Below are 22,781 nucleotides of genomic sequence, written 5' to 3'. Positions count from 1 at the left end.
GGAGGCCGAGTGGCCTGATTTCGGGGAGAGAGTCAGCTGAGTTTGTGATCTAGCAGCAGGAACACCTTGCCTGCATGCACCCCACAGTACTTATTGCTCATTGTGTGCACATTTATAAAGCATCCACCACACACAGGCTCTCTTAAAACCCTAAGAGATGGCCCTTCTTATGACCATCCTGCCACCATGAGTCCATGAAAGGAGCTGGTTCAACCCATAGGTGCCTAGAAGGCCTTTTATATTCCATCAGGAGTTTCAAGTCTCTGTACCCAGGTTCAACCCTCAAAGGCTGAGATTTGATGGGTTGACGTTGTGGCCTGGGCATCAGGACTTTAAAAGCTGCCCAAGTGATTCTAACAGGTAGGAAAGTTTGGAATCCAGTCTCTCAGCTAAAGAGCTTGTGGGTATCCATTGCATGCTCATGGTGGAATTATGAAGTGGTGATTGGTTCTAGAGATAAGGAAGAAGATGAGCACCAGAAGAGCCAATAAGTGGCAGAATGGAAAATGAAGCCCCAATTCATTTAGCGTCAAAGTTGCTCCCATTTCAGCTTTCAGGTGTGCCCAGTCTAATGGCCTCTGTTCAAATGTCCTGCCCCAGCCCCCACTGCATCCTTGAAAGTGAGATTGAAGTTGAGTGGGGATGCCAAGCAAGAAGCTAAAAGGGCAGGACATGGTTTAGGAACAGGCTCAAAGGAGGGTGGTTTCTGCCAGCTGGGGTTCATCCCAAAGCCAGGGTGTGTCTCTCTGCAGACTATGACTGTCATTCAAAGACATGCAATTTAGAATAGCACTGTGGCCATCTTTGGCACAGAAACCATGGAGACAGGGAGACAGGCTTGGATCAGGAAGGGAAGTATCACCAATGAGAGGGAGACACACACTCACACACACACACACACACACAGAGAGAGAGAGAGAGAGAGAGAGAGAGAGAGAGAGAGAGAGAGAGAGAGAGAGAGAGGCAGGTGGCGGCAGTGGGGGGAGGGAGCACTAGACTTTTTAGGAAAGGTTATTTGGACCTAATGAAGCCAGCTTTGTCTTTGGCTTGAAAGGAGGTCTCCCAGACATGCATGCTAAAATTCAATTCAAATCCAGCTTTTTTCAAGTCACATTCACAGCCATAATTTCCATCGTCTCTGCTGCAGCTGAGACCAGGTTGTGAACTTATCCCTAAGGGAACCTACTAAGGCCCAAAGGAGTCATCACTAAGTTCCAGATCATCAACTGTCAAGCCCTGCTCCTCCGATCTCAGAACCCCACAGAGCCAGCTCCATCTTCAGCAGGAGCCCTGTCGCATTGACAACAGTAATGGGCCTTGGATCATTACCCATTAGAACTGGATATTCATCATGGGACAAAACCCGGTATTGATTTCAAACGAACTGCTTAATTACAGTGCTTTCTCTCTTAATGACCCCAATCTTGGATAAGAAGAGTTAAAAAAAAAAAAAAAAAAGACCTATCATTGCTAAATGGCAGACATCTTTAAAGAAACATTATTATTAGCCATGCTTGCAGATAATAAAATGCATAGTAATAAATTATCATGGTTAACAGTAAATTAAAATAATTTTGAGCAGAGCAGGGTGTCACTTGCCTGTAATCCCTGCACTCAGGAAGCAGAAGCAGGTGCGTCTCTGTGCTACCCTGGGCTACACAGTGAATTCAAGGTGAGAGCCTGTCTCAAACCCCTCCCCTGAGTTTTTGAATAAACTTTGTAGAGGGCATTCAGACACTCATGTCTGGCATCAGTAAGTTCATGGAACCAGGTCGTGAGGGGACATTTATGACCCCTAGTTTTGCACTGAGCCATGAAGTCAAATCATTTGATGGACATCTACAGCCAGACTGTGCACGCAGAATGAGGGCATGGGGTGTAAAAGGACACTCACTCTGAGGGTGGTCCAAATACAGAGTCCACCCTGAGGAGACTCGCCACCCAAAATCTTGCACTGTGGGTTCTTCACTGGAGACAGCCCACAGCTGTCACTGATGTGGAGGGGAACCTTTTCAGCTAAGTCAGACCTTTCTGGCTTCCAGAAGTACTTTCCTGGTCACCATCTCTGGGCCAGCTACTGTGGGGTTGACAATGACAGTCCCATTGCTGCCTTTTACTTCCCCGTGGCCTTCTCCAGTCCTCTGGAGGCCACAGATGTCTGTCCTACCCTGTCCCCAGAGAACCCGATCATTTCCATATGGAACAGGTACCACAGAGCCCATGGCAGATGCAGTCCTGTGCAGTGGGGGTGGTACAGCCACTGAGAGGGCTTCATGAGAGCCCTGAGATCTGAGGAAGTGAGAGGCGATGGGCAGCTACGGGGGCAAAGTCGGGCATATGCAAGGATCTTTTGTTTCAATGTGTGCCCAGTGTGGCGGTCACCTCCTCCTCCAGGTAGAACAGACTCTGGGCGGAGACCCTGTGAAGACTCTGAATGCTGACTTCCATATACCTTAGCAGGGAGCAGGGCTGAGGGAATACTCTTCCTCTGGGCTGCTGGGCATGGGCTACACTTCAAATCCTATCTGCCCACTGTATACCCAAGGGCCCAAAGGGTATCAACAGACGTGAGCTGGGTGGGCCAAGCAGGCCCGTGCAGCAGGAGCTCTCTCAGCCATGGCTGAAGAAGCAGAGTAACAACAGAGATAAGGAACTCAGAGGCAGAAGCTGGAGTCTTAGCTTTGGACAGACAGGAACCTTTGTCTCTGAGGTGGGACTGGTATAATCAATCTGCTTCAGAGGAAGAGACAGACATTCATACGACCTGAGTGATAAGAAAAAGCTGTGGCCCACAGAGCCCTCTTCAAAGCAAAGCCTAGTGGACTCCCTGGCTGTGAGGTTGGTACCTGTATGTCAATAGGTCGAGTGCAGATTTTTCCTGGGTAAGCTGCTCGGAGATCTGAAATTTTGTCTCCACCTTTGCTCTGAGGCACCTTATCGTGGTTGAACCACTCTGTCCATTCCACATCTAGGCAGAAAGCAGAAACAAGGTCAGACAGGAAAGTGCTCTTATTGACTCTTTCTTTTTGTAAAGGCAATATAGGTTTCTTGTTCTTACAAAAGCAATGAGTAAGATGTAGAGAAACAAAAACCCATCCATAAACCTGCCCCCAAAGCCCATCACTACCATGGCTGCTTCTCGGAAGCTTCTACGATCAACACCATGATCCGGCACATGAAAAACTAAAAGCCACAAGCCCCTGTGGAGGAGCAACACAGATAGATCTTAACCAGTGGTGGAAGCTTGCTGACAATTCACCAATGTGGCTTGAATAATTAAGGACAACTTCAGTTGTGATTTCTTAGTTGATGCTTAGTAATGTGTCTCTACAGGTATAAGAGAAATCATTCCTATCCCCAGCCTGGGCAGCTGCCATGAGGTTTTACCAGCCTGTCTCAAACACCTCACCTTGAACCCATTCGCTGGTTGAAGAAACATTGAAATGTTCACCATGCTCCGTCTGAAACAGCTTGAAAACCCGGGCGGCAGCGGAGCCTCTGTGACCTGTCAGAGTAGACCAGACACTTGAGTGAGTAGGTACTCATGATGATGCGGACCTTACAGCAGAGAGGAAGCCCTCACACCCATAAATCTTTGTTTTTAATATTTGTTTTGTTTTGAGATTGGACCTCAGGTAGCCCAGGCTAGCCTTGAGTTATGTAGTCAAGGATAACTTTGAATTAATCTTCTTGCCTCCATTTCTTAATTCTAGGGATTTCATCCAGTGTGCATTACCAAGTCCAGTTCACAGTGGATTTTTGTTTTTCACTCATGGCTCTTGAACCATCTCAAGGAATTTTACCCCCTAATCAGATTATTCTTGCCACATGGAAAGAGATTACATCCATTTTCTTTTTCTTTTGTGTGTTTCAGCTTTGAAAGTTCAATTGCAGCCTTCTGACAAATGGAGAATTGAGAGAGCCTGTTACTTCTCATGATCTGAGTCTGCCTTGGGATTAGAACTGGCAGCTCTCACCCCAACAACGTGTGGCAGAGAGGCTACGCTGTATGATAAAGACCCCCTCCAGGGCTGCGGACGGAGCTCAGATGATGGATGCTTGCCTAGCACACATAAAGCCCTCGATTTATGCCCAGCACCACGTAAGCTAGTCATGGGGGTGTAGACCTGTAATCTCAACACTCAGGAGGTGGAGGCAGGAGGATCAGAAGTTTGAGGTCATTCTCTGCTATATATTGAAATTGAGGCCATGCTAGGCTATATGAGACCCTGTCTTCAAACAAACAAACAAACAAACAAACAGCAACAAAACCTTTCTATGACATCTGGTCCATAGTGTTCCTCTGGAGGCCTCCTCCCAGCTCTTAGCTTTTCTGTGTCAGGGAATACTTCTTTGGAGATGTTAAAATTCTAGGGAGAGATCTACTTTGCTCCACCATGGACCTTTTCCACTGCCTCATAATGCAGTGGCTCAAGAGCCCAGACTCTCAGCTGGGGCCTTGCGGGTGGGCAGCTTTGTTCTAAGTGCAGCTAGTCACTCACAACCCACAGCCTCCGGTCAGACAGGCACTGGAGGGGACCAGGCCTCTCACCAACCATTCATTACCATGATATTCAATGTGGTCTTCTACTGAAGAGGCGGGATTTCCTTTCACAGTGATGAAGCTCCAAGGGTGTCTGCAAACAACAACAGGAAGTCAGGTTTTTCACACACTGGAATCTGCTTCCGGGCTGGCAGGGTGAAGAAGGGTCCGAGAGCTGAGTCTCCTTAGCTGCTGGAGGAATTTACCATCCACCCATGGGCTTCTTCTCCCCATAAAACCTTTCTTTGTAAGCACAGGGGCCTGCTTCCTCACCAGCCAGCTAGCCTGGGCATCTGCTCCCTGGAGAGGGTTTGACTCAATGGTGGCAAAGAATGGGCATGAATCACAATTAAACAAACAAGCCAACAACCCAACCGTGCCGCCCGCCAAGCCCAGTTAGATCCTGCAGCAAATACTGGAAAGGTGTGCCAACAGGGGTGATTCCACCCATCCTCCGAAAGATGAACTCAAGGAAAATGGCAGGACACTGTGACTGGCCGCTTAGCCACCTGCTTTGGATCTGAGAAAGGAATGAAGTATGTTGGCCTGGTGATGGGGAGGGAAGGAGAGGAAGGTTTACGGTTTGGGAAAGCCACATACCCCTTTCTCTTTGAGAGTGTGTACTGCTCACAGGCAGATTTTCTTAGTGGTTTTTGTCTTTCTAGCGTGCTACATGTAGTGACTGGGGTAAGGACTCCACCTGAAATATGACACCCTGGCGTACTGGACATGCTATAATGAAGGGAACTGAGAAATGGCAGAGATGACTAACTTTTCTCCCTAAAAGTGGGTCTGAAGCCCTCACCCCCATGAGAGAGGTGCCCTCTCTAGAGCAGAATGAAAAGGGATTCTGGGAAGAACTCTAAGATCATTCACTACAGTTGGCTTATTCAAGAAAGACTCATCAGATTTTTTTCATTTATTCTTTACACTTCATGAAACTTAGCACAAAAATACTCAGGCTGAACTATTTGGATTCTTATGGCTTCCGTTTCTCTAGGAAGATCCTGCATCACGTAAAACTTAACAGTGAAATCAGGCTGCCTTTCTTCTGAGAACCAGGCTCTTGCTGAAGACTCTCCCATCCCCTGAGAATGCAGCAAATACCTCTTTATGACAAAGCAGAGGATCTTGGTGTGAGTAGCTTTAGATTTTGCTTGGCCCTCTTGTCTTGGGGAGACGTTGCTGAACGATGTCCAGCCGAGGTTGAGGATTCAGCCATGGCACGCTCTTACTTAAATCTTTGACTGGCTCCCCATTGCCCTTGGAGCTTATCAGCACAGAGCCCTTGACCCTCCAACGCCAACCTTTCAGGCTTGTCTGTCACACACCCCTCTCAGACACATCGCTGCTCAGTCTTCCCTCACTCCTGTGAGAGCCGCATGCTCCCCCTCTAGAGCCGCTGGTTTCACAGCACTGTCTTGGCCTCCTCCCAGTTGTGATCTGCCCTCAGCTCTCCTTGCCCACACTATCTTACACTCTCTCATGGGTACCATCCATCTACATCTGCTCATGCAAGCTCAGCAGGCCCAGCCATGTGAGTCCCACCGATACCTCCTCACTAGTTCCTGAACAAACAAATGAAGGGTCCCATTCCCAGCACATCTACCGATTTTAGATGCTCAGCTCTTGTCACTCAAACATACAAAGGAGGGGTGACTGTGTAATTCCTGCTTGCCGGGGCCAGGATGAAATGTGGAGGTTCCCACTGTGCCAATGGCTCTCGTTTATGCAGAGAGAACAATCACTAACCGTGCCAGGCAAAGTGACAACCGTGTTACTCATATTATCCCCGGGAACCTCTCCCAGCCAGCACCCTTTTGAGATAGAGCCCGAGATACCCTATTTTAGAGATGCAAGAATTAAGCAAAGAGGATGAGTCACTTGCCTGTGGTCACACCTCAGAGGCAGTGCAGCAGATTCAAAACCCAGTCATCAGGAGCCAGGCCCGGGCTCCATGAGCCCCTACCACCTTCCTCTGCTGAGGCTGCTTCTTTCACAATCCTCTCCCTCCCATCGTAAATTAATAAACTGACTTTTTGGTTTATACTGTGGTGAAATGAAAGCATGCTTGGCGTTTGCTGACCAAGAAGCCCTGCCATTCCAAGATATTCCTGCCATAATTGGTAGCTTGGCTTCCTGCCACCAGGTTTCCTTCCAGAAGCTGCATCCAGAGAACACAGCCTGGGACCTAGGGTGTTCCTTCTCACCCAGGGGATCTTTGCCCAGCCGCGAGTTCAATTACTTGGCAGGCTAGAAAAGGCTCTGATCATCTCTGAGTTTGCCCACATCTGAGGAGCTGACGAATGGGAATCACAATCTTAAACAGCCATGGGACAGATCATCTCAACCTTCCCCAAGCCGAGAACTGGTTTACCGGATCAAAAGATAGATGTGGTTTCTGTGTGCCAAATGGCTTTCTGAGGTTGTCAATGTGTGCACATGCCAATATCAGGCATGATGCTACAATCCAAAGCAAGTAGGACACACAATAAAAGGCTCCCTTTCCTTGGGTGTTTGGCTGGGTAGAGACGCTTTGCATAATCCCTAAACACTGTCCACCAGTTCCCAAGTGGCAATAGGAACCTTGCAAGGGGACACAGACCTTAGCTGCCCATCAGGACTCGGGCTGCCCCTTTCTCCCTTAGGGCACACCCAGTGCTTGTAAATGACTGACGGAAGAAGTAAGTCCATAGAGAAATCTGTGCATTGCAATAGTAGGCTGTTCCTGTAAGAAAACCTAAGCTTCCTTTGGACACAACTACATCCTGTGTGGAGGAGCAGTGTGCCTGCATGCCTCTGTGCTGTGATTCAGAGTCAGGTGGAGCTGGAGACATACACCCTGGTTGGTATGGCATGCTTCAGTTCACCAGAGATACCAGTTATGGGCAGTACCTAAATCCAAGGTGCAGGAAGTGCTTGCTGCCCAGCTTGGTCATTGCCTTCCGGGCTGTGTCATCCAGGTTTCTAGAGCCTTCATCATTCACTGCGACAGAAAGGATCCTGCCATCAGGCACCGCATTCAAATACTGGACCAGTCGCTCACTCTCCTTCTTGGATCTGTAGGTGTCAAACCTAAAAAGTGTAGAGAGAGTAAAGATGTGGACAGTCTCGGTAGCGGTCGAAAGGATACCGAGACCCAAGCACAAGTCTGTTTCAGCAACCGAGATGCGGTCCACAGACCTTGAGGGCCTGAGTCTGAAACACAGAAGCCTCTTCAAAGAGCAAGCAAGTGTGGCTGTTCGGCTTGCCACACAGAGACACCCAAGAAGGAGGGGTTTGAGTTGGCCACAGTGTTCATTCATTGGGTAAAACGCCTCAGGAATAACTACAGAGCTGGAGAACTGGGGTTCTGGGATGTAGACTAAGTCCCACACTTGGGGCTCAGGCTTTTCATGTCCCCTTTCTTCCTCGGGATTGTAGCTCACATCTCTTGGAAAGGACGGGGACTAGGAGAAGATCCAGACACTTAGAGCAGCAGGGGTTTCTATCTCTGATCACACCAAAGCAACTCCTCCACAGTCCCTGGGAAGGACGGCATGGCTGCCTCATGTCATGTCTCCCTCCCTGGAGCACTCCTTGTGTATTTCAGTCATTAAGCTGTCACCTCTGCTTCATACTACAGTGGTGATAGAATCATGATCCTTGTGAATACTGTTACATTTCTGCCTTGCCCTCATCCGCTCTCTTTTTAAAAACATTTTACTTTAATATAAGAAGAATTCTAATCAAGCAACTCACCCTTTTAAACAAGCTTTTGAGTATATAACACATTACAATCGGGTCACTACAGGAACAATGTTATAAAATTGATCATCTCTAACTACAGGTGTGTGTGTGTGTGTGTGTGTGTGTGTGTGTGTGTGGTACAGATTGAGACATGGTCTCACTCTATAGCCTAGGACAGCCCACAACTCACAATATATCAGAGTCTGACCTTGACCTGAAAGAGACCCTTCCTCAGCCTCCTAAGGGCTGGAATTACAGGTATGTGCCATTGCACTGGGCTCAACTACGGTTTTTGTTTTTTGAGATGGGGAGAATATCCCATTATGTTGCTCAGACTGACCTTGAACTCCTGGGCTCAAGTCATCTTCTCTCAGCTTCCCAAGCAGTTGGGACGTCAGACACAACCCCCATGCCCAGCTAAAACTGACCATCTCAAAGTGGACAAAGACAAACTACCCTCTTACGAGTGAAGTTTCCATGAGATACAGATGTTGAAAACCAACAACTATACCCTGCTGGTGAGAAATCAGCAGGGAAGACAATTGCTCCAGCATCACTAATGTAAAGTGGTGACTCCACGTGGGGGTTTTTATTGTTGTTAATAATTGTTTTAATTTTGAAATTATAATGTAATTACATCATTTCTCCCTTCCCTCTCATCCCTCCAACCCCTCCCATGTACATCCCCCACCTTGGTCTCATTCAAATTCACATCCTCTTTTTCTTTAAGTGTGTTCAGTGTGTGTACGTGTATGTGTGTGTACGTGTGTGTGTGTGTGTGTGTGTGTCTGTCTGTCTGTCTGTCTAAATATATAAATGTAACGTAACCTGCTCAGTCTGTATGATGTTACTTGGGTGTCTGTTTTCAAGGCTGACCGCTTGGTGATAGGTAAGCAGTTGGCGTGCTTTTCCCCAGAGAAGACATTTTCTTCCTGCTCTTAGCATTCCTTAGTTGTCTGTAGTTCTTTGTTCGGGGTCGAGGCCTCCCGCCCTTCTCCATCCACACTGCCCTGTGTATTGGTGTGGTCGTTCTTCTAGCCATATAAGGTTTTGTACACTTACAATGGAAGAGCTCTGTCTCGGGACTTAGCAAGCAAAAGTTCTAAAATGACTCTAGAGTAACGAGCCAGGGGGACTAGCGAAGAAAACTGTGAAAAAGACAAAGTACAGCACCACTGTGTGCTAACCAGAGAGGCATCCCCAAACTGCAGATTCAGATCATCTGTCCCAAGGTACTTCTGAAGTCCAGACCTCCCCAGCCTGCCCCCAAATGCCAACCCTTCTCAAAGACCCATGATGCCACATCCACTCCTCCTCCAGGAGCCCCGCCTTCTCCCTGACCCTCTCCGCCATCAAAGCCCAGTCACCTGTGAGAGCCAACCCCAGGTCCCCCTCCTTCAGGTAAACTCCCTGTGTGAATTTAACCTGTGCTTGTTTACGTTTATTGATTTCCCCTCAGACTTTCAGCTGTGGGATCCTTGAGGTCTCCAGCGTTCTTCAAGCAAAGGAAGTGCAGCCAGCAGGTGTGCTGTCACTCAGCTCAACACCTGTCGCCACTGTCTCCTGTCCTGCCAGCACATTAGCCCCTGCCTGACCGGCCCCACACTGCTGCTGGACTGTGGGATACTGGTTCTTGCACCTGCTCCCAGGAGGGTCCCTGACGCCGCAGTTGCACCCATAGAGCTCTGTCTCTGCTTGTCCGCCCGGCTGTGTCCTTCCAGGGGTCTTTTCTAGACGGGAGTGTAAGAACCTTGAGGAGACAGAGGGCAGGTCCAGCTCTGCACAACTTAGGCAGACCCCGGAAGAAGGAAAGAGAAGGAGGGAAGGCGAGACATGAAGGAGCGAGTGGCTTGCCATCCCGCCTCCCAAGGTGCCCTCGAGTCTTCTGTCTCCACCAGACAACTCATCCCCGCCTCCACCTCTCACCTGGACCACTGAGAAGGCTTGCCAGTCATCATTTTTGCCCTCTACTATCCAGCCGTTTTCTTCATGGTCACCAGAATGTTCTTTTCAATTTAGGTCATGCCTTTCGTCAAGACCTCGGATGGCTTTGCATCTCACTTAAAATAAAACCCACTTCCTGCCTGCCGCCTGTACCTCTGCTCCTCCATCCCTCCCCGAGTGTGTCTGCCTTTGAGTCTCTCTTCCTCATCTAAAAGTGCAGCGCTCTGGGCACCTTCGGCCCTTTGTACTTGTGTTGAACTTTTCCCTGGCACAGGCTCGCCCTGCAGTTCTTAGCTCACAGGCTGTACCCTGAACTGACTTCCCAAGCACCTGTCTAAAGTGGCCCCGCTTGTCCCTCTCTATTATTCCACTATACTCCACTATAACTTTTACATTTCTGTCACCAGTTGTCACCACATGAAACTATAGTGTGTGTGTGTGTGTGTACTTGCACACATTTGTGTTACATTCAGCTTTACTGAGCAAACGCCTAGGAAAGAAGGCACCTCTCCAGAGAAGGACTCCCATCATGCCATTCATGCGGCATGCCAGTCCTCACTGAAGCTCCACCCCCTAAGCTGGGAGAGATCCTGAACAAGTGAGTACATGAAAGAAAGTCAAACTTACCGGTCAGAATGGACAACGGTGCCCGATTTGGGGTCAATGACATGAACGATGACTCCACGGTGGCCCCAGCTCCTTTCAAAAAAATATCCTCCCTCCTGCATGCCGCCAGGACGCAGGGTCTTGTTTAGAAATGTCCAGGAGAGCGTTTTCTGTCCGTGCAACTCCAGAGTGCCTCCTCTGCCCACTCCGATGTACTTCAGCCCATAGTAAGGGTCCGGCTGGATGCCTTCATCAGCCCTGTAAGAGAAAAAGGCAGTTAGCTAACACTAGATGCTGAGCCCCTAGGAGACTGTCACTGTTCCCTGATTCCCACGGCGGCCCTAGAGAGCCAGCTGCATTACTGGTGATGACATTAGGTCTGTAGAAAAGCATTAGCACCGGGCGGTGGTGGCACATGCCTTTAATCCCAGCACTCAGGAGGCAGAGCCAGGCGGATCTCTGTGAGTTCGAGGCCAGCCTGGTCTACAGAGCGAGATCCAGGAAGCATTAGCAAGCTGACCTTCCCGAAGCAGAGCACCAGTGAGTGCACAGGGCGGCAGAAGTGCTCTGCAGACACTGTCTTTCTTCAGCGCTGCTTCTGTCTCAGCCCTTATTGGCTGTGGGATCACAGGTACTTTCACTGCGTACCTGCCTCTGCCCAAACATGCTTGGCTATCACTTCTTAGAACCTTCGATAGCTTAAAGAGGGGTCACAGCCAGAAGGGAAAGCCACGTGGGATGTTCCTGTGTCTAGCTGTCCTGCTTCTGTCTTTTCCAAATGGAAGCATCCTCTCCCAGAGAGCAGAGCGGTGCTCGTAAGACCCAGAAACCTAAGGGAAGTTGGAAGGCTCAGAAGGGCCTTCCCAATGGTTATATTCAAGCGGTAAACAACGGCTGAGGCAGAGGGGACTCTCCAGCGGAGTTGCCTGCCTGTTGGGTGGGAAGCTTCTGGGATGCAGTTTTCATGAGTCAGCACCCATGCTGTGGGGGTTTTTAGGTGAAGCAGTTACTTTGAGTCACCTACGCTCTTATAAGTAACCTCCATAAACCTATCAGTTCTCCATGCTAGACTTGGGCAGAATTACTTCCCTGGTCTATCATTGGTGCCCTCGCTGGAGTAAACAGATATTTGTTCACACTTGCCCACGAACCATTGCACACTTGTCCTTTCTAGCACTAAGCAACCTCTTCCAGAGTCTCTCCAAATCATGGAATGACTGGAAAGCTATCGTCAGGGACTTCTGTAATGCAGTTACTCCATCCATACCGTGATGAGTGAAGTGCCCCGTGGACTCCTGCTCACCCACTTCACCATCTTGTTCATGGTTACAGTCTAGTGGGACACAATGGTGGTTCCTGCCCTCTATAGAAGTCTAGACCTCTCGACTGTCTCTCCTTTGGAAAACCTCTTGCCCATCAGACCCAACAGCAGAGCTTGACCCCTGAACAAGGTCATCCCACCTTCCATACAGCACAATACTGAAATTGCCCTCAAAAGGGCAGAGGGCACTCCCAGCATGCAGCTCTCCACCGTTGTCAATCAGAATATGCCGGGCACGCAGCACAATGTGCTCGTGGTGGTCTTTAATGACAAGCTTGCCTGAAGAGAGAGAATGGGGAGGTCTGATTAGACAAGGACCTTAGGCAATGTTAGAACAGAACCGAGAGCAGATTTCCTGCACCCCCTCCCTCTAGACAGGCAAAAGGGCATATTTTCGACACTTCTATGCTCACTGCCTTGCAGAAGTTACTTTTCTCCATCATCTGCTTTGCAAGATATACACAGTGGTCATCTGGTTCTTTGCCATTACTCCATGTCCTGAGTTCAATTACCAAGCATGTAAAGGTGAGACTAACAGGTCCCTTCAGAGCACCAATAGGATTTGTCATTTTAAACACTCCTTTTCCCCAAGATTAGATCTTTGACAAGCTATTTCTCAGTGCTCTGAGTTGATGGCCATCTCAAATCTTCAGATGCTCTGACATGAACCCAAAGCATGGAACATCTGTCCTGTCTAGCTCAGCTCCTGGACATTTGCAGGGCTCAAAGTGGTGGAACAGACAGGAAAGCTTACCTCCCTGTGAGATGGTGATGGAGTGGACCGTGGCAGAAGAGGTGAGCAGTAATCTCTTGCCCTGACCAATATGTACTTGATGGTCTCGGTCATGGCCAGGCGTCCAAGGCTGCAGTTCAGGGTTCTGGTCAGGACATTCAGCTGCCACTGCCAAAGACAATGGCATGTCACTACTCACATCCACCAGCATCACCAAGCAAAGGATAATGGGAGGGGGCACAAGTACATCTTCATGGAACCCATTTCTTCTCCACCAGGGTTAAAAGCAAGTCCTTAGACACCAGAGAGATGCTCTGATCTGGGAGGCAGGTACCCTGGGGTAGGGCATCACTGTTTTCACAGCTTTATCACCTGACTCTGGACAGCCCCCTTCCTTCTCTGATTCACTTCCCCATTTGCAAGAGGTGGGACTTTTCTGCCTGGTGGAGGTGTCATGCTGTGGGTTCCTCTGAGTGTAAGAACTCTTATCGCTGGACATGTCTGCCAAGTGACACATGTAGCATTACTGTAAGGGATACTAGCTCTGGTGGAGCCTAAGGCCACTAAGCTAGAGCCGTTTCTACACTTGTCCAGGCTAGTCTTATCTTTCTGTTCTGAGCTGTCACTCACTCCAGGAGCCGGGGAAGAAGGCTTTTTGCAGGTTGTGTGGACACCCCCGGGCAGGGAGCCGCCTGCTGTTGCTCTGAGGTCAGGCTGCACTTCCTGCCCTACATGCCCCAAGGCAGCCTAAAGCCAAGTGTGGCCAGCATGCGTGTACCTATCTCGTGGAGACTCCTACATTTTTAAAACATTTGCTGGGGTCTGCTCTAGGTCTGTGCCGTGGAAGATGCAAAGAGGGACATCTCTGTCCTAGGAACTGGGAGAACCAAGCAAGGAGAGATCCAGAAAAAGAAGCAGGAAGAATGGACAAATTGACATGAGACTATTTTCATTTTCTCAGCAACTAGATTGTAAAGAGTAAATCAGGAGAATTAAAAGTAACAGAGTGGATGGGGAGATGGAGGTAAGGCTTAGGTGAACCCACAAAGGGGGGGGTTCAGGTGGGGGACCAGGGCAGGGATCGGGATTGGAAGCAACCTCCACAGTGCCGGGAAGTGAGAATCACTGCATCCCTCAGGTAAAGTCGGTACAGGAGCCACATCCACAACATGGGACCAGAACCAGTTCCCATTCAGTACCATGACAGGCAGCTCTTTGGGGTGTTTGATTATTCTACAGTTCTGCATGAAGGAAGTCATAACTACCATGGTTAGGTATCTGAAGGAGAGCCCGGAGGAAGACATGCCCTTGTCTACACTCAACAGCAACACATGGGGACTCCCCAGGCTTTCACTGAGTCCACGTTTTCTGTGTGGGTGCTGATCCCCATTCCCTACATTCTCTCCCAAGTGTGCAGCAGCCACCTTTGGCTCCATTTGCCCCCCTGTTGGTGTGAACTCCACATTTGTGGGGTTTCAATGAGAGGGCACTTTCAGCTCTTGAGTTTCAAGTAATAACAACACAAGGAGCAGATGCAGACTTCCCTGCTGGCTGGAGGGAGGAGCCCACCAGCCTGTGCATAGGCTGGGCTGCCTTCCCTGCCTTGATACAGACTGCTCAAGCTAGTGCTCAAAGTTCTAAGAGCTGGGTGCTGCATCCCACACTTAGGCTTGTCTCCAAACAGGATAGTCAAGAATCCCGAGTTGCCTTTCACCTGGCCCTGGACATGGGAGTCAGTCTCAAGGAGTCAATGCCCAGAGTGTGGAGAACAAATGTCGCCACCTGGAGTGCCCAGCGGTGCAGACCAAGAGCCTCCTAAGGCTAAGTGAAGAGAGCTTCAGGTCTTACTGCCTCACTTTCAAGCCAAGCCCATGGTCCTTTCTCCTCATCCAGGAATGCGAGTTTGCAGCTATGCGTCTTGGCCTGGCTCTGGTGGGCCTGACCCTACAGGCTTGCCCTTTGTCAGGGGCATGAACCCCACTCTCCAGAAGCTTCTAGACTGTGGCTATGACAGAGTACTTCCAGGACTGGGTTTGGTGGACTCTCCTTTGTGGAAGCTGGGTATTCATACATTTGAATCAGTGAATAGCTGAAAATCCTCAGTGCCATCCCCGAAACATCACCATGGCAACCACACTGATTTCCCTGACTAGGGCAGAGGCCCCGTGAAGCGGACTGTAAGGGGATGCCGGCTCCAGCTACGTGAAGCATGAATGGCAAAGGTGGTTTCTACTTCTCTCGGAGAACACAGACTAAAGGGCACCAGAGAAAGGCACAGCCCCCTTCCAAAGGGTTTGTACGTAAACTGGCATGTTGGAGGAAACACCCAGGAAGTATCCGAATACTCCTCTCCAAGCTGAATCACCCCGAAAGATAAACCCTACTGCAACTTATAGTCTGGAGTCAACACCCACTTTGTGTTTATTAATTGAACGAGCAGATGAATGAACTCGGGCAATGTTGCTAACCCTTGCACTGAACACTGACATATTGTCTGCCCGCTATGTCACCCAGGAATTGAGAAGATTTTGTAAGAAACCACAACCTTCCTCCAGTGGCCGGTAAACAATGCAGTTCAATGTGAGGTCCTTTATTATGGAAAAACATAAAACTCAGTGAATAATAGTAAGTTTTAGGGTGAGCATGGTATTGATGGTAGTATCATTAACCCTCTGTTCAGTGTCTAAGATTTATGTCTGGGTCTCCCATGTCCTGCCGAAGGTGACGGTTAGCTGATGGCTGTTTCCTTTAGTCTGGCTGAAGTGTCCTGTGCTTCTAATCTTAATTTAAAATCACATAAAGATCACTTGCTTGGCACCTCAAGGAAAAAACAACACCACAAGATAAAAGAAAAATCACTTAAAGACCGAGTTGACAATATTGTGATAGGAAGGTAGATCTGAGTAGGGTGCTGTGGCGCATGCCTCTGACCCTAGCACTTGGGAGGTTGAGGCAGGAAGACTGCAAGTTTGAAACTAGCCTGGATCATACTGGGAGAGAAACTGTCTCAATAACAAACAACTGGGTGTGGTGGTGTACACCTTTGATACTATAACTCTAGGGGCAGACAGGCAGATCTATGAGCTTAAAGCCAGCCTGGGCTATCTTGTGAGGTCCTAATATATGTACATATGTATGTATGCATGTATGTATGTATGTATGTATGTATGTATGTATGTATTTTGTGAGGTCTTCACGTGTGTGTGTGTGTGTGTGTGTGTGTGTGTGTGTGTGTGTAAAACAAAACAACAAAAAAGAAAAACACAGTCTAGTCCTTTCTCAGAGCATTGCAGCTGAAAAGACTTCATGGGGCCCAGACCCTGATCTGATGACATAAAGTGGGACCGGATGCTGAGCTCTGAAGTTGAGTAGCCCAGACAGAGACAGAGAGCTGAATCTCATTTGAATTCCCTCCCCTTCCCCCTCTCCTTACTCTCCTGGGCAGTTTTTAAATTTTGTATTAGCAGGTAACATTTAAAAACAAAATTTTCTTTAAAAAAAAAAATCCAAATTTCTGGTCTCTTTTAAAAATTCAGAATATCTTACAACAGTGTCTCCCCTTCCCAGTTGTCGAGCATTGAGAGACAGGTACTCCGTTAGGTGAGTCTCAGCTCCATGGGGATGGTACTTCCCTCCCAACTAGGTTCACTTGCAATGGAGCTCAGGCAGACGCTGAGCTTGCAACCTGGAATGATTCTAGGCCAGTCTGTCATTTCCTAAGAAAACTTGGGGCAGGATGAGGCTTGCTGGCAACCAAGGTGTTCAATGAGGACCCTACCCCAGAGACTCCCTGCGATCTCCCTCCCCCAGCAGCCTGGCTGAAACTGAGGTCCGGGTTCTGTGGAATCTCACCTGCAGATGCGGCCCCTGAGAAGTCAACCAGGAGGAGCCAGCCCATGGCCAGCACAACCTTGAGGGAGACATCGTGCCTCCCAGCAGCTCTCACTCCAGCAGCATGCTCCCTGAAACGTAAGTGCAGAGTGAAATGCATCTCCAGAGTAAGCACCAACAGGAGACACAGAGTCACCCACAGAGCCTGGGGACAGGGATGTGGCAGGAGAGGCACACCCCACAGGCCCAGAGCAGAGACCTTGTGAGTAGTTCCTCACCTACCATGACTCAGGGCCAGGCAGATCTGGACAGGCAAATTCAGTCACCATTCTGGCCCTGTCCCGTAGCTCTCGTTAAGTGCTCCTCGCACTCCCTCCCTTTGAAATGGAGCCTTTCTACGTAAGCCAAGAGACACAAGAGAAACTAACTATAAGTTGGCAATCCAATGCCACAGGCTTGCTGTGTGATCTTGGCTGATGTGTGGACTTCTCTAGACCTGGTTGCCCCATCAGGGATGTGGCAGATGAGCTGATTTTGAACTTGACGTTGTCAATGTGTGTTGCCCGTCTATCTGTCTTTTCTTTGTCCAGTAATAGAACCTCTGGTTTTTATCTGGGTGCCTGGCCGCCTAGAATAGCCAGCACATTCCTCAGTATCCTTGTGGCCTTGGGATTAAGTTCAACCAAGAAAGCAGACTTTCAGCCAATGCCCTTAAGGGAAAGGAAAGAGGACTTCCTTCCTTCCTTCTGCCTTTCTGTTGGCTGGGATGCAGATGAGATGGTTGGACCTCCCTTGCATCACACAGTAGGAACCAAGCACCGAGGATGGCAAAGTAGATGGAGAGGAAATAGCTCTGGATGATGGACTTATTCTTATGTTGAAAAGACAATTTAATTTCTATTTTATTAAAAGATCCACTGGGTTTATTTATTTTACTTTTGATTCACACAGAAGGTGTCTATATAGGAATCTAGATAAACATCAGGATGGGAATTTTTAACAACACAGATATGGGATAATTTTTTTTTTGTCTTTGTGCTCAGAGATTCCACCTGGCCTTTGGGAGAATGTAGCCCTAGTTTCTGAACCGTCTCCCCAGGTCCTTCCCAATAGACCTGTGTTTGTGCCTAGAACAAGCAGACATTATCCTGAGAAAGTGGCTCCCAGAGGCTCCGCTTCTCAAGCCTGCTCAGTGGCTAATCTGATGCCCCTGACCTTGGGCTCAGTGCGGCTCTTTGTGCCAGCTCAGCGAACCGAGGCAGGAAGAGGGGACCTTCTGCACAGGTGGGCTGGGAGGAGGGTCGGGAAGGAAGGAGCAGCTCGGAATCAAAGCCCGTGTGTCCTCTTCCAGCACCCTGCCTGACCCAGGCTGGCTCTGCCCAAACAACAGAGGCACTTGTCTCTGGTATCTGGGAGGCCACCTTTCCCGGGGCTCCCAGGGAGAACTGCTCCAGAAGATGAAGAGGGATGGTAGCGAGCGGTGCCTGCAGGCCTCGGGGGAATGGCACAGCCCTCTTCTCAGGTCTCAGCTAGCTTAGAAAAAAACAAAGGCAGCTTGCCATCGGCTGCCAAAGAGCCTCGTGACCTCACTGTGCCGTGTTCTCCGGGGAAGTTGGACCTGGACACTGGCACCCTCTTTGTGATGGAATCTGGTGGGGCAGCATGAGGTAGGGGAGAGACATTCCTCGGGTTGAACTTGTGAGGACCTCGTACTTTTGCAGAATCCCTCTGAGGTCATGTGTCAGAGGTCGTTTTGCTTTGTGGATGGATGTAAGGACCTTTCCAACAGAAAGGAGTGATGTCCAGCACCCTTCCCTGACATTAGACATTCAGCTGTGTCTTTGTCTGAGCCACAGGAAGTAGAGGTCCCTGTGCCTGGAGCTGCCCTGTTGTAGAGCACACAGCCTTCAAGCTTTCCTGCACAGAGAAGCTTTCGGGTTCTTGATACAGTTCTACAGCAGTGGATCCTACAGATACTTAAGTTTCTCTTGGGAACTGTCCGCCTAGAAGGACAGTGTTTTCGTCTGGCCACTGAAACTTCTGGCAGGAGGGTTGGAATTCTGCTTGTTGGTTGGTGAGCCAGGCTTGAAACAGGTTTTGGCTGTGGAAGATCTTAGAAGAAAGAGCTCACAGGGAATGATGCTGGGGACTTCTGAGTATAGCCAGCAGCTGCAGGCCAGCTCACCCCATACTGGTCAGGCTACAGGCTTGCTAGGACCTTGGTCGTGATGGTCTCGGCTGGCCTGTCCTCTCCAGGGTGTGGGAACCCCATCAACGCGTGAGAAGAATCACATGGCTTCCTCAGCAGACCTGCACTCTAGGCCATTACACATCTTCACAGTAACAGGCCAAGCTCCCAGATGTTCAGTGTTCCCAAGTCCAGCTGCCATACCAGCTCCGAGATGCAGGGATCAACAGAGGAGCAAGAGTGTCAGTGGCTGTCAGGTACAGGGGCTTTGCTCATCCTTTCATGGCTGTCCTGGAGTCCCAGGTTGTCACCTGTAGAGCAAGCAGAGTGTTAAAAGATTCAGTGGTGGGCTGGGGAGATGGCTCAGTGGTTAAGAGCACTGGCTGCTCTTCCAGAAGACCCAGATTCAATTCCTAACACTCACATGGCAGCTCACAACTGTCTGTAACTCCAGTTCCAGGGGATCCAACACCCTTATATAGACATACATGCAGGCAAAAACACCAATGCACATGAAATAAAAATAATTTAAAAAGATCCCATGGTGTCCAGAGTGATAGTACTCATGGACACACTTGTGTCCTGTGGCTTTCCAGCTCCCGGGGATGGGAGTTCCTAATGCCTCAGAGGCTGCAGAAGACAGGACTCTCTACAGAGGTTCCATGAGGACATAAGGACCAGTATCGAGAAGGGTCTGCTGAGGCTGAGGCATCCAGTGTGAGCCAGAGCACGCTTCTAGGGGGGACGTAGCAGGGATTATACCACCTTCCTTGTTACTCAGCCAAACCCTAGACCAGACTGAGCTAACAGATGAGCAGGACAACAAAGTAGTCAGGAATGTGGTCACCAGAGCCTTCCTGAGGTCCCAGCCACAGGGCTCTTCTCATTTGAGATCAGAGAAATGAAATAATATAGCATCACACTGCAGGGCCATTATGAACACCAGAATAGACGCACACCTGGAAGACCACAGAGCACTGTGTTTGGCATGAGGTCAGCATGGAAGCACTCACAGCAGGGACACTCAGCAGCTGGGCAGAAGAGCCTGGAAGAGTGATTCTAAAAATCTAGGCTTGAGTTCCGGTTGTAGCTCCCATCAACTATGTGGTTTCAAGCAGGCCGCTCAGCTTGTCCATGCCTGGGCTTTCTTGTTAAAAGGGGGAGCAGTAATACTTCTCACAATCTGGACTTAAGTTGTGAGGGGTGATTGGGACACAGAGTTTAGAACACACCCGCTCATGAGGCCAGTGAGATGACTAAGCAGGTAAAAGTACTTGCCATGCAAGCACCCCGCAGCCGTAAGGGAGGTGAAGAGATAATCGCCTGGAAGCTCACTGCAGGCCAGCTGGCCTGGAGAGACAATTGCCTGAAAGTTCGCAGGCCAGCTATGGTGCGAACTACACATCACCATAGAGAAATAAGAGACTCCATCTCAAGATGGAAGGAGAGAACTGACTCCTGAAAGTTGCTCCCTGACCTTCATGTGTGTAATGTGGCTGTTGCCCCAATAAGAATGAGTAAACCTTAAAAACAAACAAACAGATCCCCACTGGTTCCCGGGTCCCTGATGTTTGGATGCTGTCCAATGAGAAACACAAGACAGGTGGTCAGGTACATTATATTACTGTCAAGAGGACAGAGAGGAGAGGACTGTCATGCCAAGCAGAAGCTGGTTATGATCAAGTCATGGAGAGGGGCCTCAAGAAAGCCTTGATCTGCCACCCTACCCGCCTTGAACACAGGTTCCAGTCTCCAGAATTGTGAGAAAGTGAATTCTTGCAGGAACTTTGTCGGGACAACTCCAGTGTTTGTGGCTAAGCCCTCAGCTTGATGCTACTGCTTATGGAACCTTTAAAAGGTGGAGTTAGGCTCTTGGGGGTGTGGCCTGGAGGGGGATAAGAAACACTGGTCTCCCCTTCTCTCTTGTGCCTGCCAGCTACAAACCATGCAGCTTCTCACCCTCCGCACATTCCTGCCATGATGTGCTGCTTCACCACAGGGCCCAAAGCCATGGAGCCAACTGATCATGGACCAGAATCTCCAAAACCGTGAGCCAAAATAAACCTCCCAGCTTTATCACTGGATTTATCACAGGTGCTTGTCAGGGTAACAGACCGCTGACACATACACCAGCGTGCAAACACACACCCTTAAGAAATGATCACAATCTTTCTACCGCCCAGTTTTCTCACCTGTGCTGATCAAAATAGACATGAACAAGGCTCCTGCTAGGCTTGACCCCTGCCTGATTCCCTTCCCCATAGTCACCACAGTGCTCTCTCACAGCCACCCTCTGTGCAGTGTCTAGTTGTGGATGAGGAGACCGAGCCACAAAGCACAGTATTGCTTAAGATCACACAGTCAAGAGGCGGTACGGTTCGGAGTCAGCTCTCTCCTCCAGAACTATGCCTCCAATTCCTGAAGACTGGTTGTGTGCAATCTAACCCTGGGCTCCCAGCACACAAGAGCTGGTGGGAGCACAAGACATTGTCCAGTCGGTGTGCTTCACACCTCGGCATGTCCATACATTCCCAGGAGTGCTCAGTAAAAGGCACATTCTCACCCACAGCGCTAAGACAAGACCGAGCCTCTGTTGAGGGCCACAAAGCTGGAAGGCAGGCTCCACCAGTCAAACTGGCACAATAACCACCTCAACTATCTCTCTACCACATCCACTGATGAGAGTAAGTTCTTGACCTGGGCCATCTCTCTGCCCCTTGGAGACAAAATTGTGACCCTGAAGTCAAGCTCGAGCAAGGTTTTGGGAGGTGGGCAGGTGACCACACTCTTGAGGTCAGAGAGGGCACTGGCATCAACCTTTTGTCATGAGACCAAGCTTTTCTTGGTATCCATGGATTTCCATTTCTGCATTAGATACCTTCTCCAACACATCACAAGGGAGCCACCCCCCTTCTTGAGTCAAGGAACAGGCAGCCGTCTCCTTGGTTACACCTGGTCTGTCCCCAGGCCTAGCTTTCTCCTGACAGAGACATATATCTTCCTGGCCACCTGGTCTGGAAGCAGCACCCTAAGAAAGAAGGAGGCAGGAGAGTGAACAGATTGAGTCCTGCTCTGAATCACAGGTAAACAGGAAGTTGAGGCCCTAGGAAGCCTCCTAGTCCTGAACTCCTCTTTACCCTGTTCAGAGTGCTCCGTTAGTATAATCCACTGTGATGAAATATGTGAGACCTCTGTGCAAGGGACCCCAGGCTCAAAGAGTCCAGCCTGCCCCTCAGAGAGGTGCACTCAGGGAACCCTTTGCCTCTGACTCTGGGCATCCCTCAGGCTACTCCGTGAAGCTTGCCTCTCAGGCACATGCCACTCCATTATGCATGCACCTGCTGAGACCTGTTTCATTGATGCAAAGACCAGAGCCCCAATGGCTCTGCCAAGCCAAGCCCTCCCCAGAAACCGGCTTCCTAAGATGAAACACTCTGCACCTTCATCTCCAGCCCACAGAATGCTGGGAGAGACCGTGACACTTTCCCCAGCTGCACTTCACTCTGCGTACCTGTTACCAGGGCAACTCCTCCACCAGCAGATTTTTTTTTTTTGCTTGTGTTGCGAGTTGTTTAAAAAAGTAGAGTCTTCTGTATGGCAGGTTGGCCTCAAACTCACTGTGTATCTTGTGTACCTTGACCTTCGAGTTCATTTGCCTCTACCTCCCAAATGCTGGAACAAATGTGTGTGTGTGTGTGTGTGTGTGCTATCACACTCAGCTCTTTTTTTTTTGAGGGGAGGGTGGGGAAACAGGGTCTGTATAGCTCAAGCTAGTTTCAAAGTCATGCCCTGCCTTAGCCTCCCAAGTGCTGGATGACAGACATGTGTCACTATATCTGGCTCTGATGGAACCTTTCTAATAAGCTTCCAAGTGAGGCTAATACGA

The 22,781-nt window shown here is 49.4% G+C and overlaps 1 protein-coding gene across 1 annotated transcript in view; it reads right to left on the bottom strand.

The window, feature by feature from the left end:
• Cemip (cell migration inducing hyaluronidase 1) overlaps positions 1-22,781 on the bottom strand; it is a 159,067-nt gene that overhangs the window by 52,578 nt on the left and 83,708 nt on the right. Inside the window, exons 4-11 of the mRNA XM_059269006.1 lie at positions 16,729-16,912; positions 12,898-13,044; positions 12,284-12,422; positions 10,844-11,080; positions 7,439-7,618; positions 4,567-4,637; positions 3,410-3,505; positions 2,847-2,968 (exon numbers count right to left, since the gene is read on the bottom strand). Of these exons, the coding sequence (XP_059124989.1) occupies positions 2,847-2,968; positions 3,410-3,505; positions 4,567-4,637; positions 7,439-7,618; positions 10,844-11,080; positions 12,284-12,422; positions 12,898-13,044; positions 16,729-16,912 (1,176 nt within the window). The remainder of the gene's footprint in view (positions 1-2,846; positions 2,969-3,409; positions 3,506-4,566; positions 4,638-7,438; positions 7,619-10,843; positions 11,081-12,283; positions 12,423-12,897; positions 13,045-16,728; positions 16,913-22,781) is intronic.

Source organism: Peromyscus eremicus, chromosome 1, assembly GCF_949786415.1.
Source record: "Peromyscus eremicus chromosome 1, PerEre_H2_v1, whole genome shotgun sequence".
Classification (NCBI taxonomy): domain Eukaryota; kingdom Metazoa; phylum Chordata; class Mammalia; order Rodentia; family Cricetidae; genus Peromyscus; species Peromyscus eremicus.
Note: the sequence above shows the minus strand (reverse complement) of the source record. Positions and strands in the feature narration are given on the sequence as shown.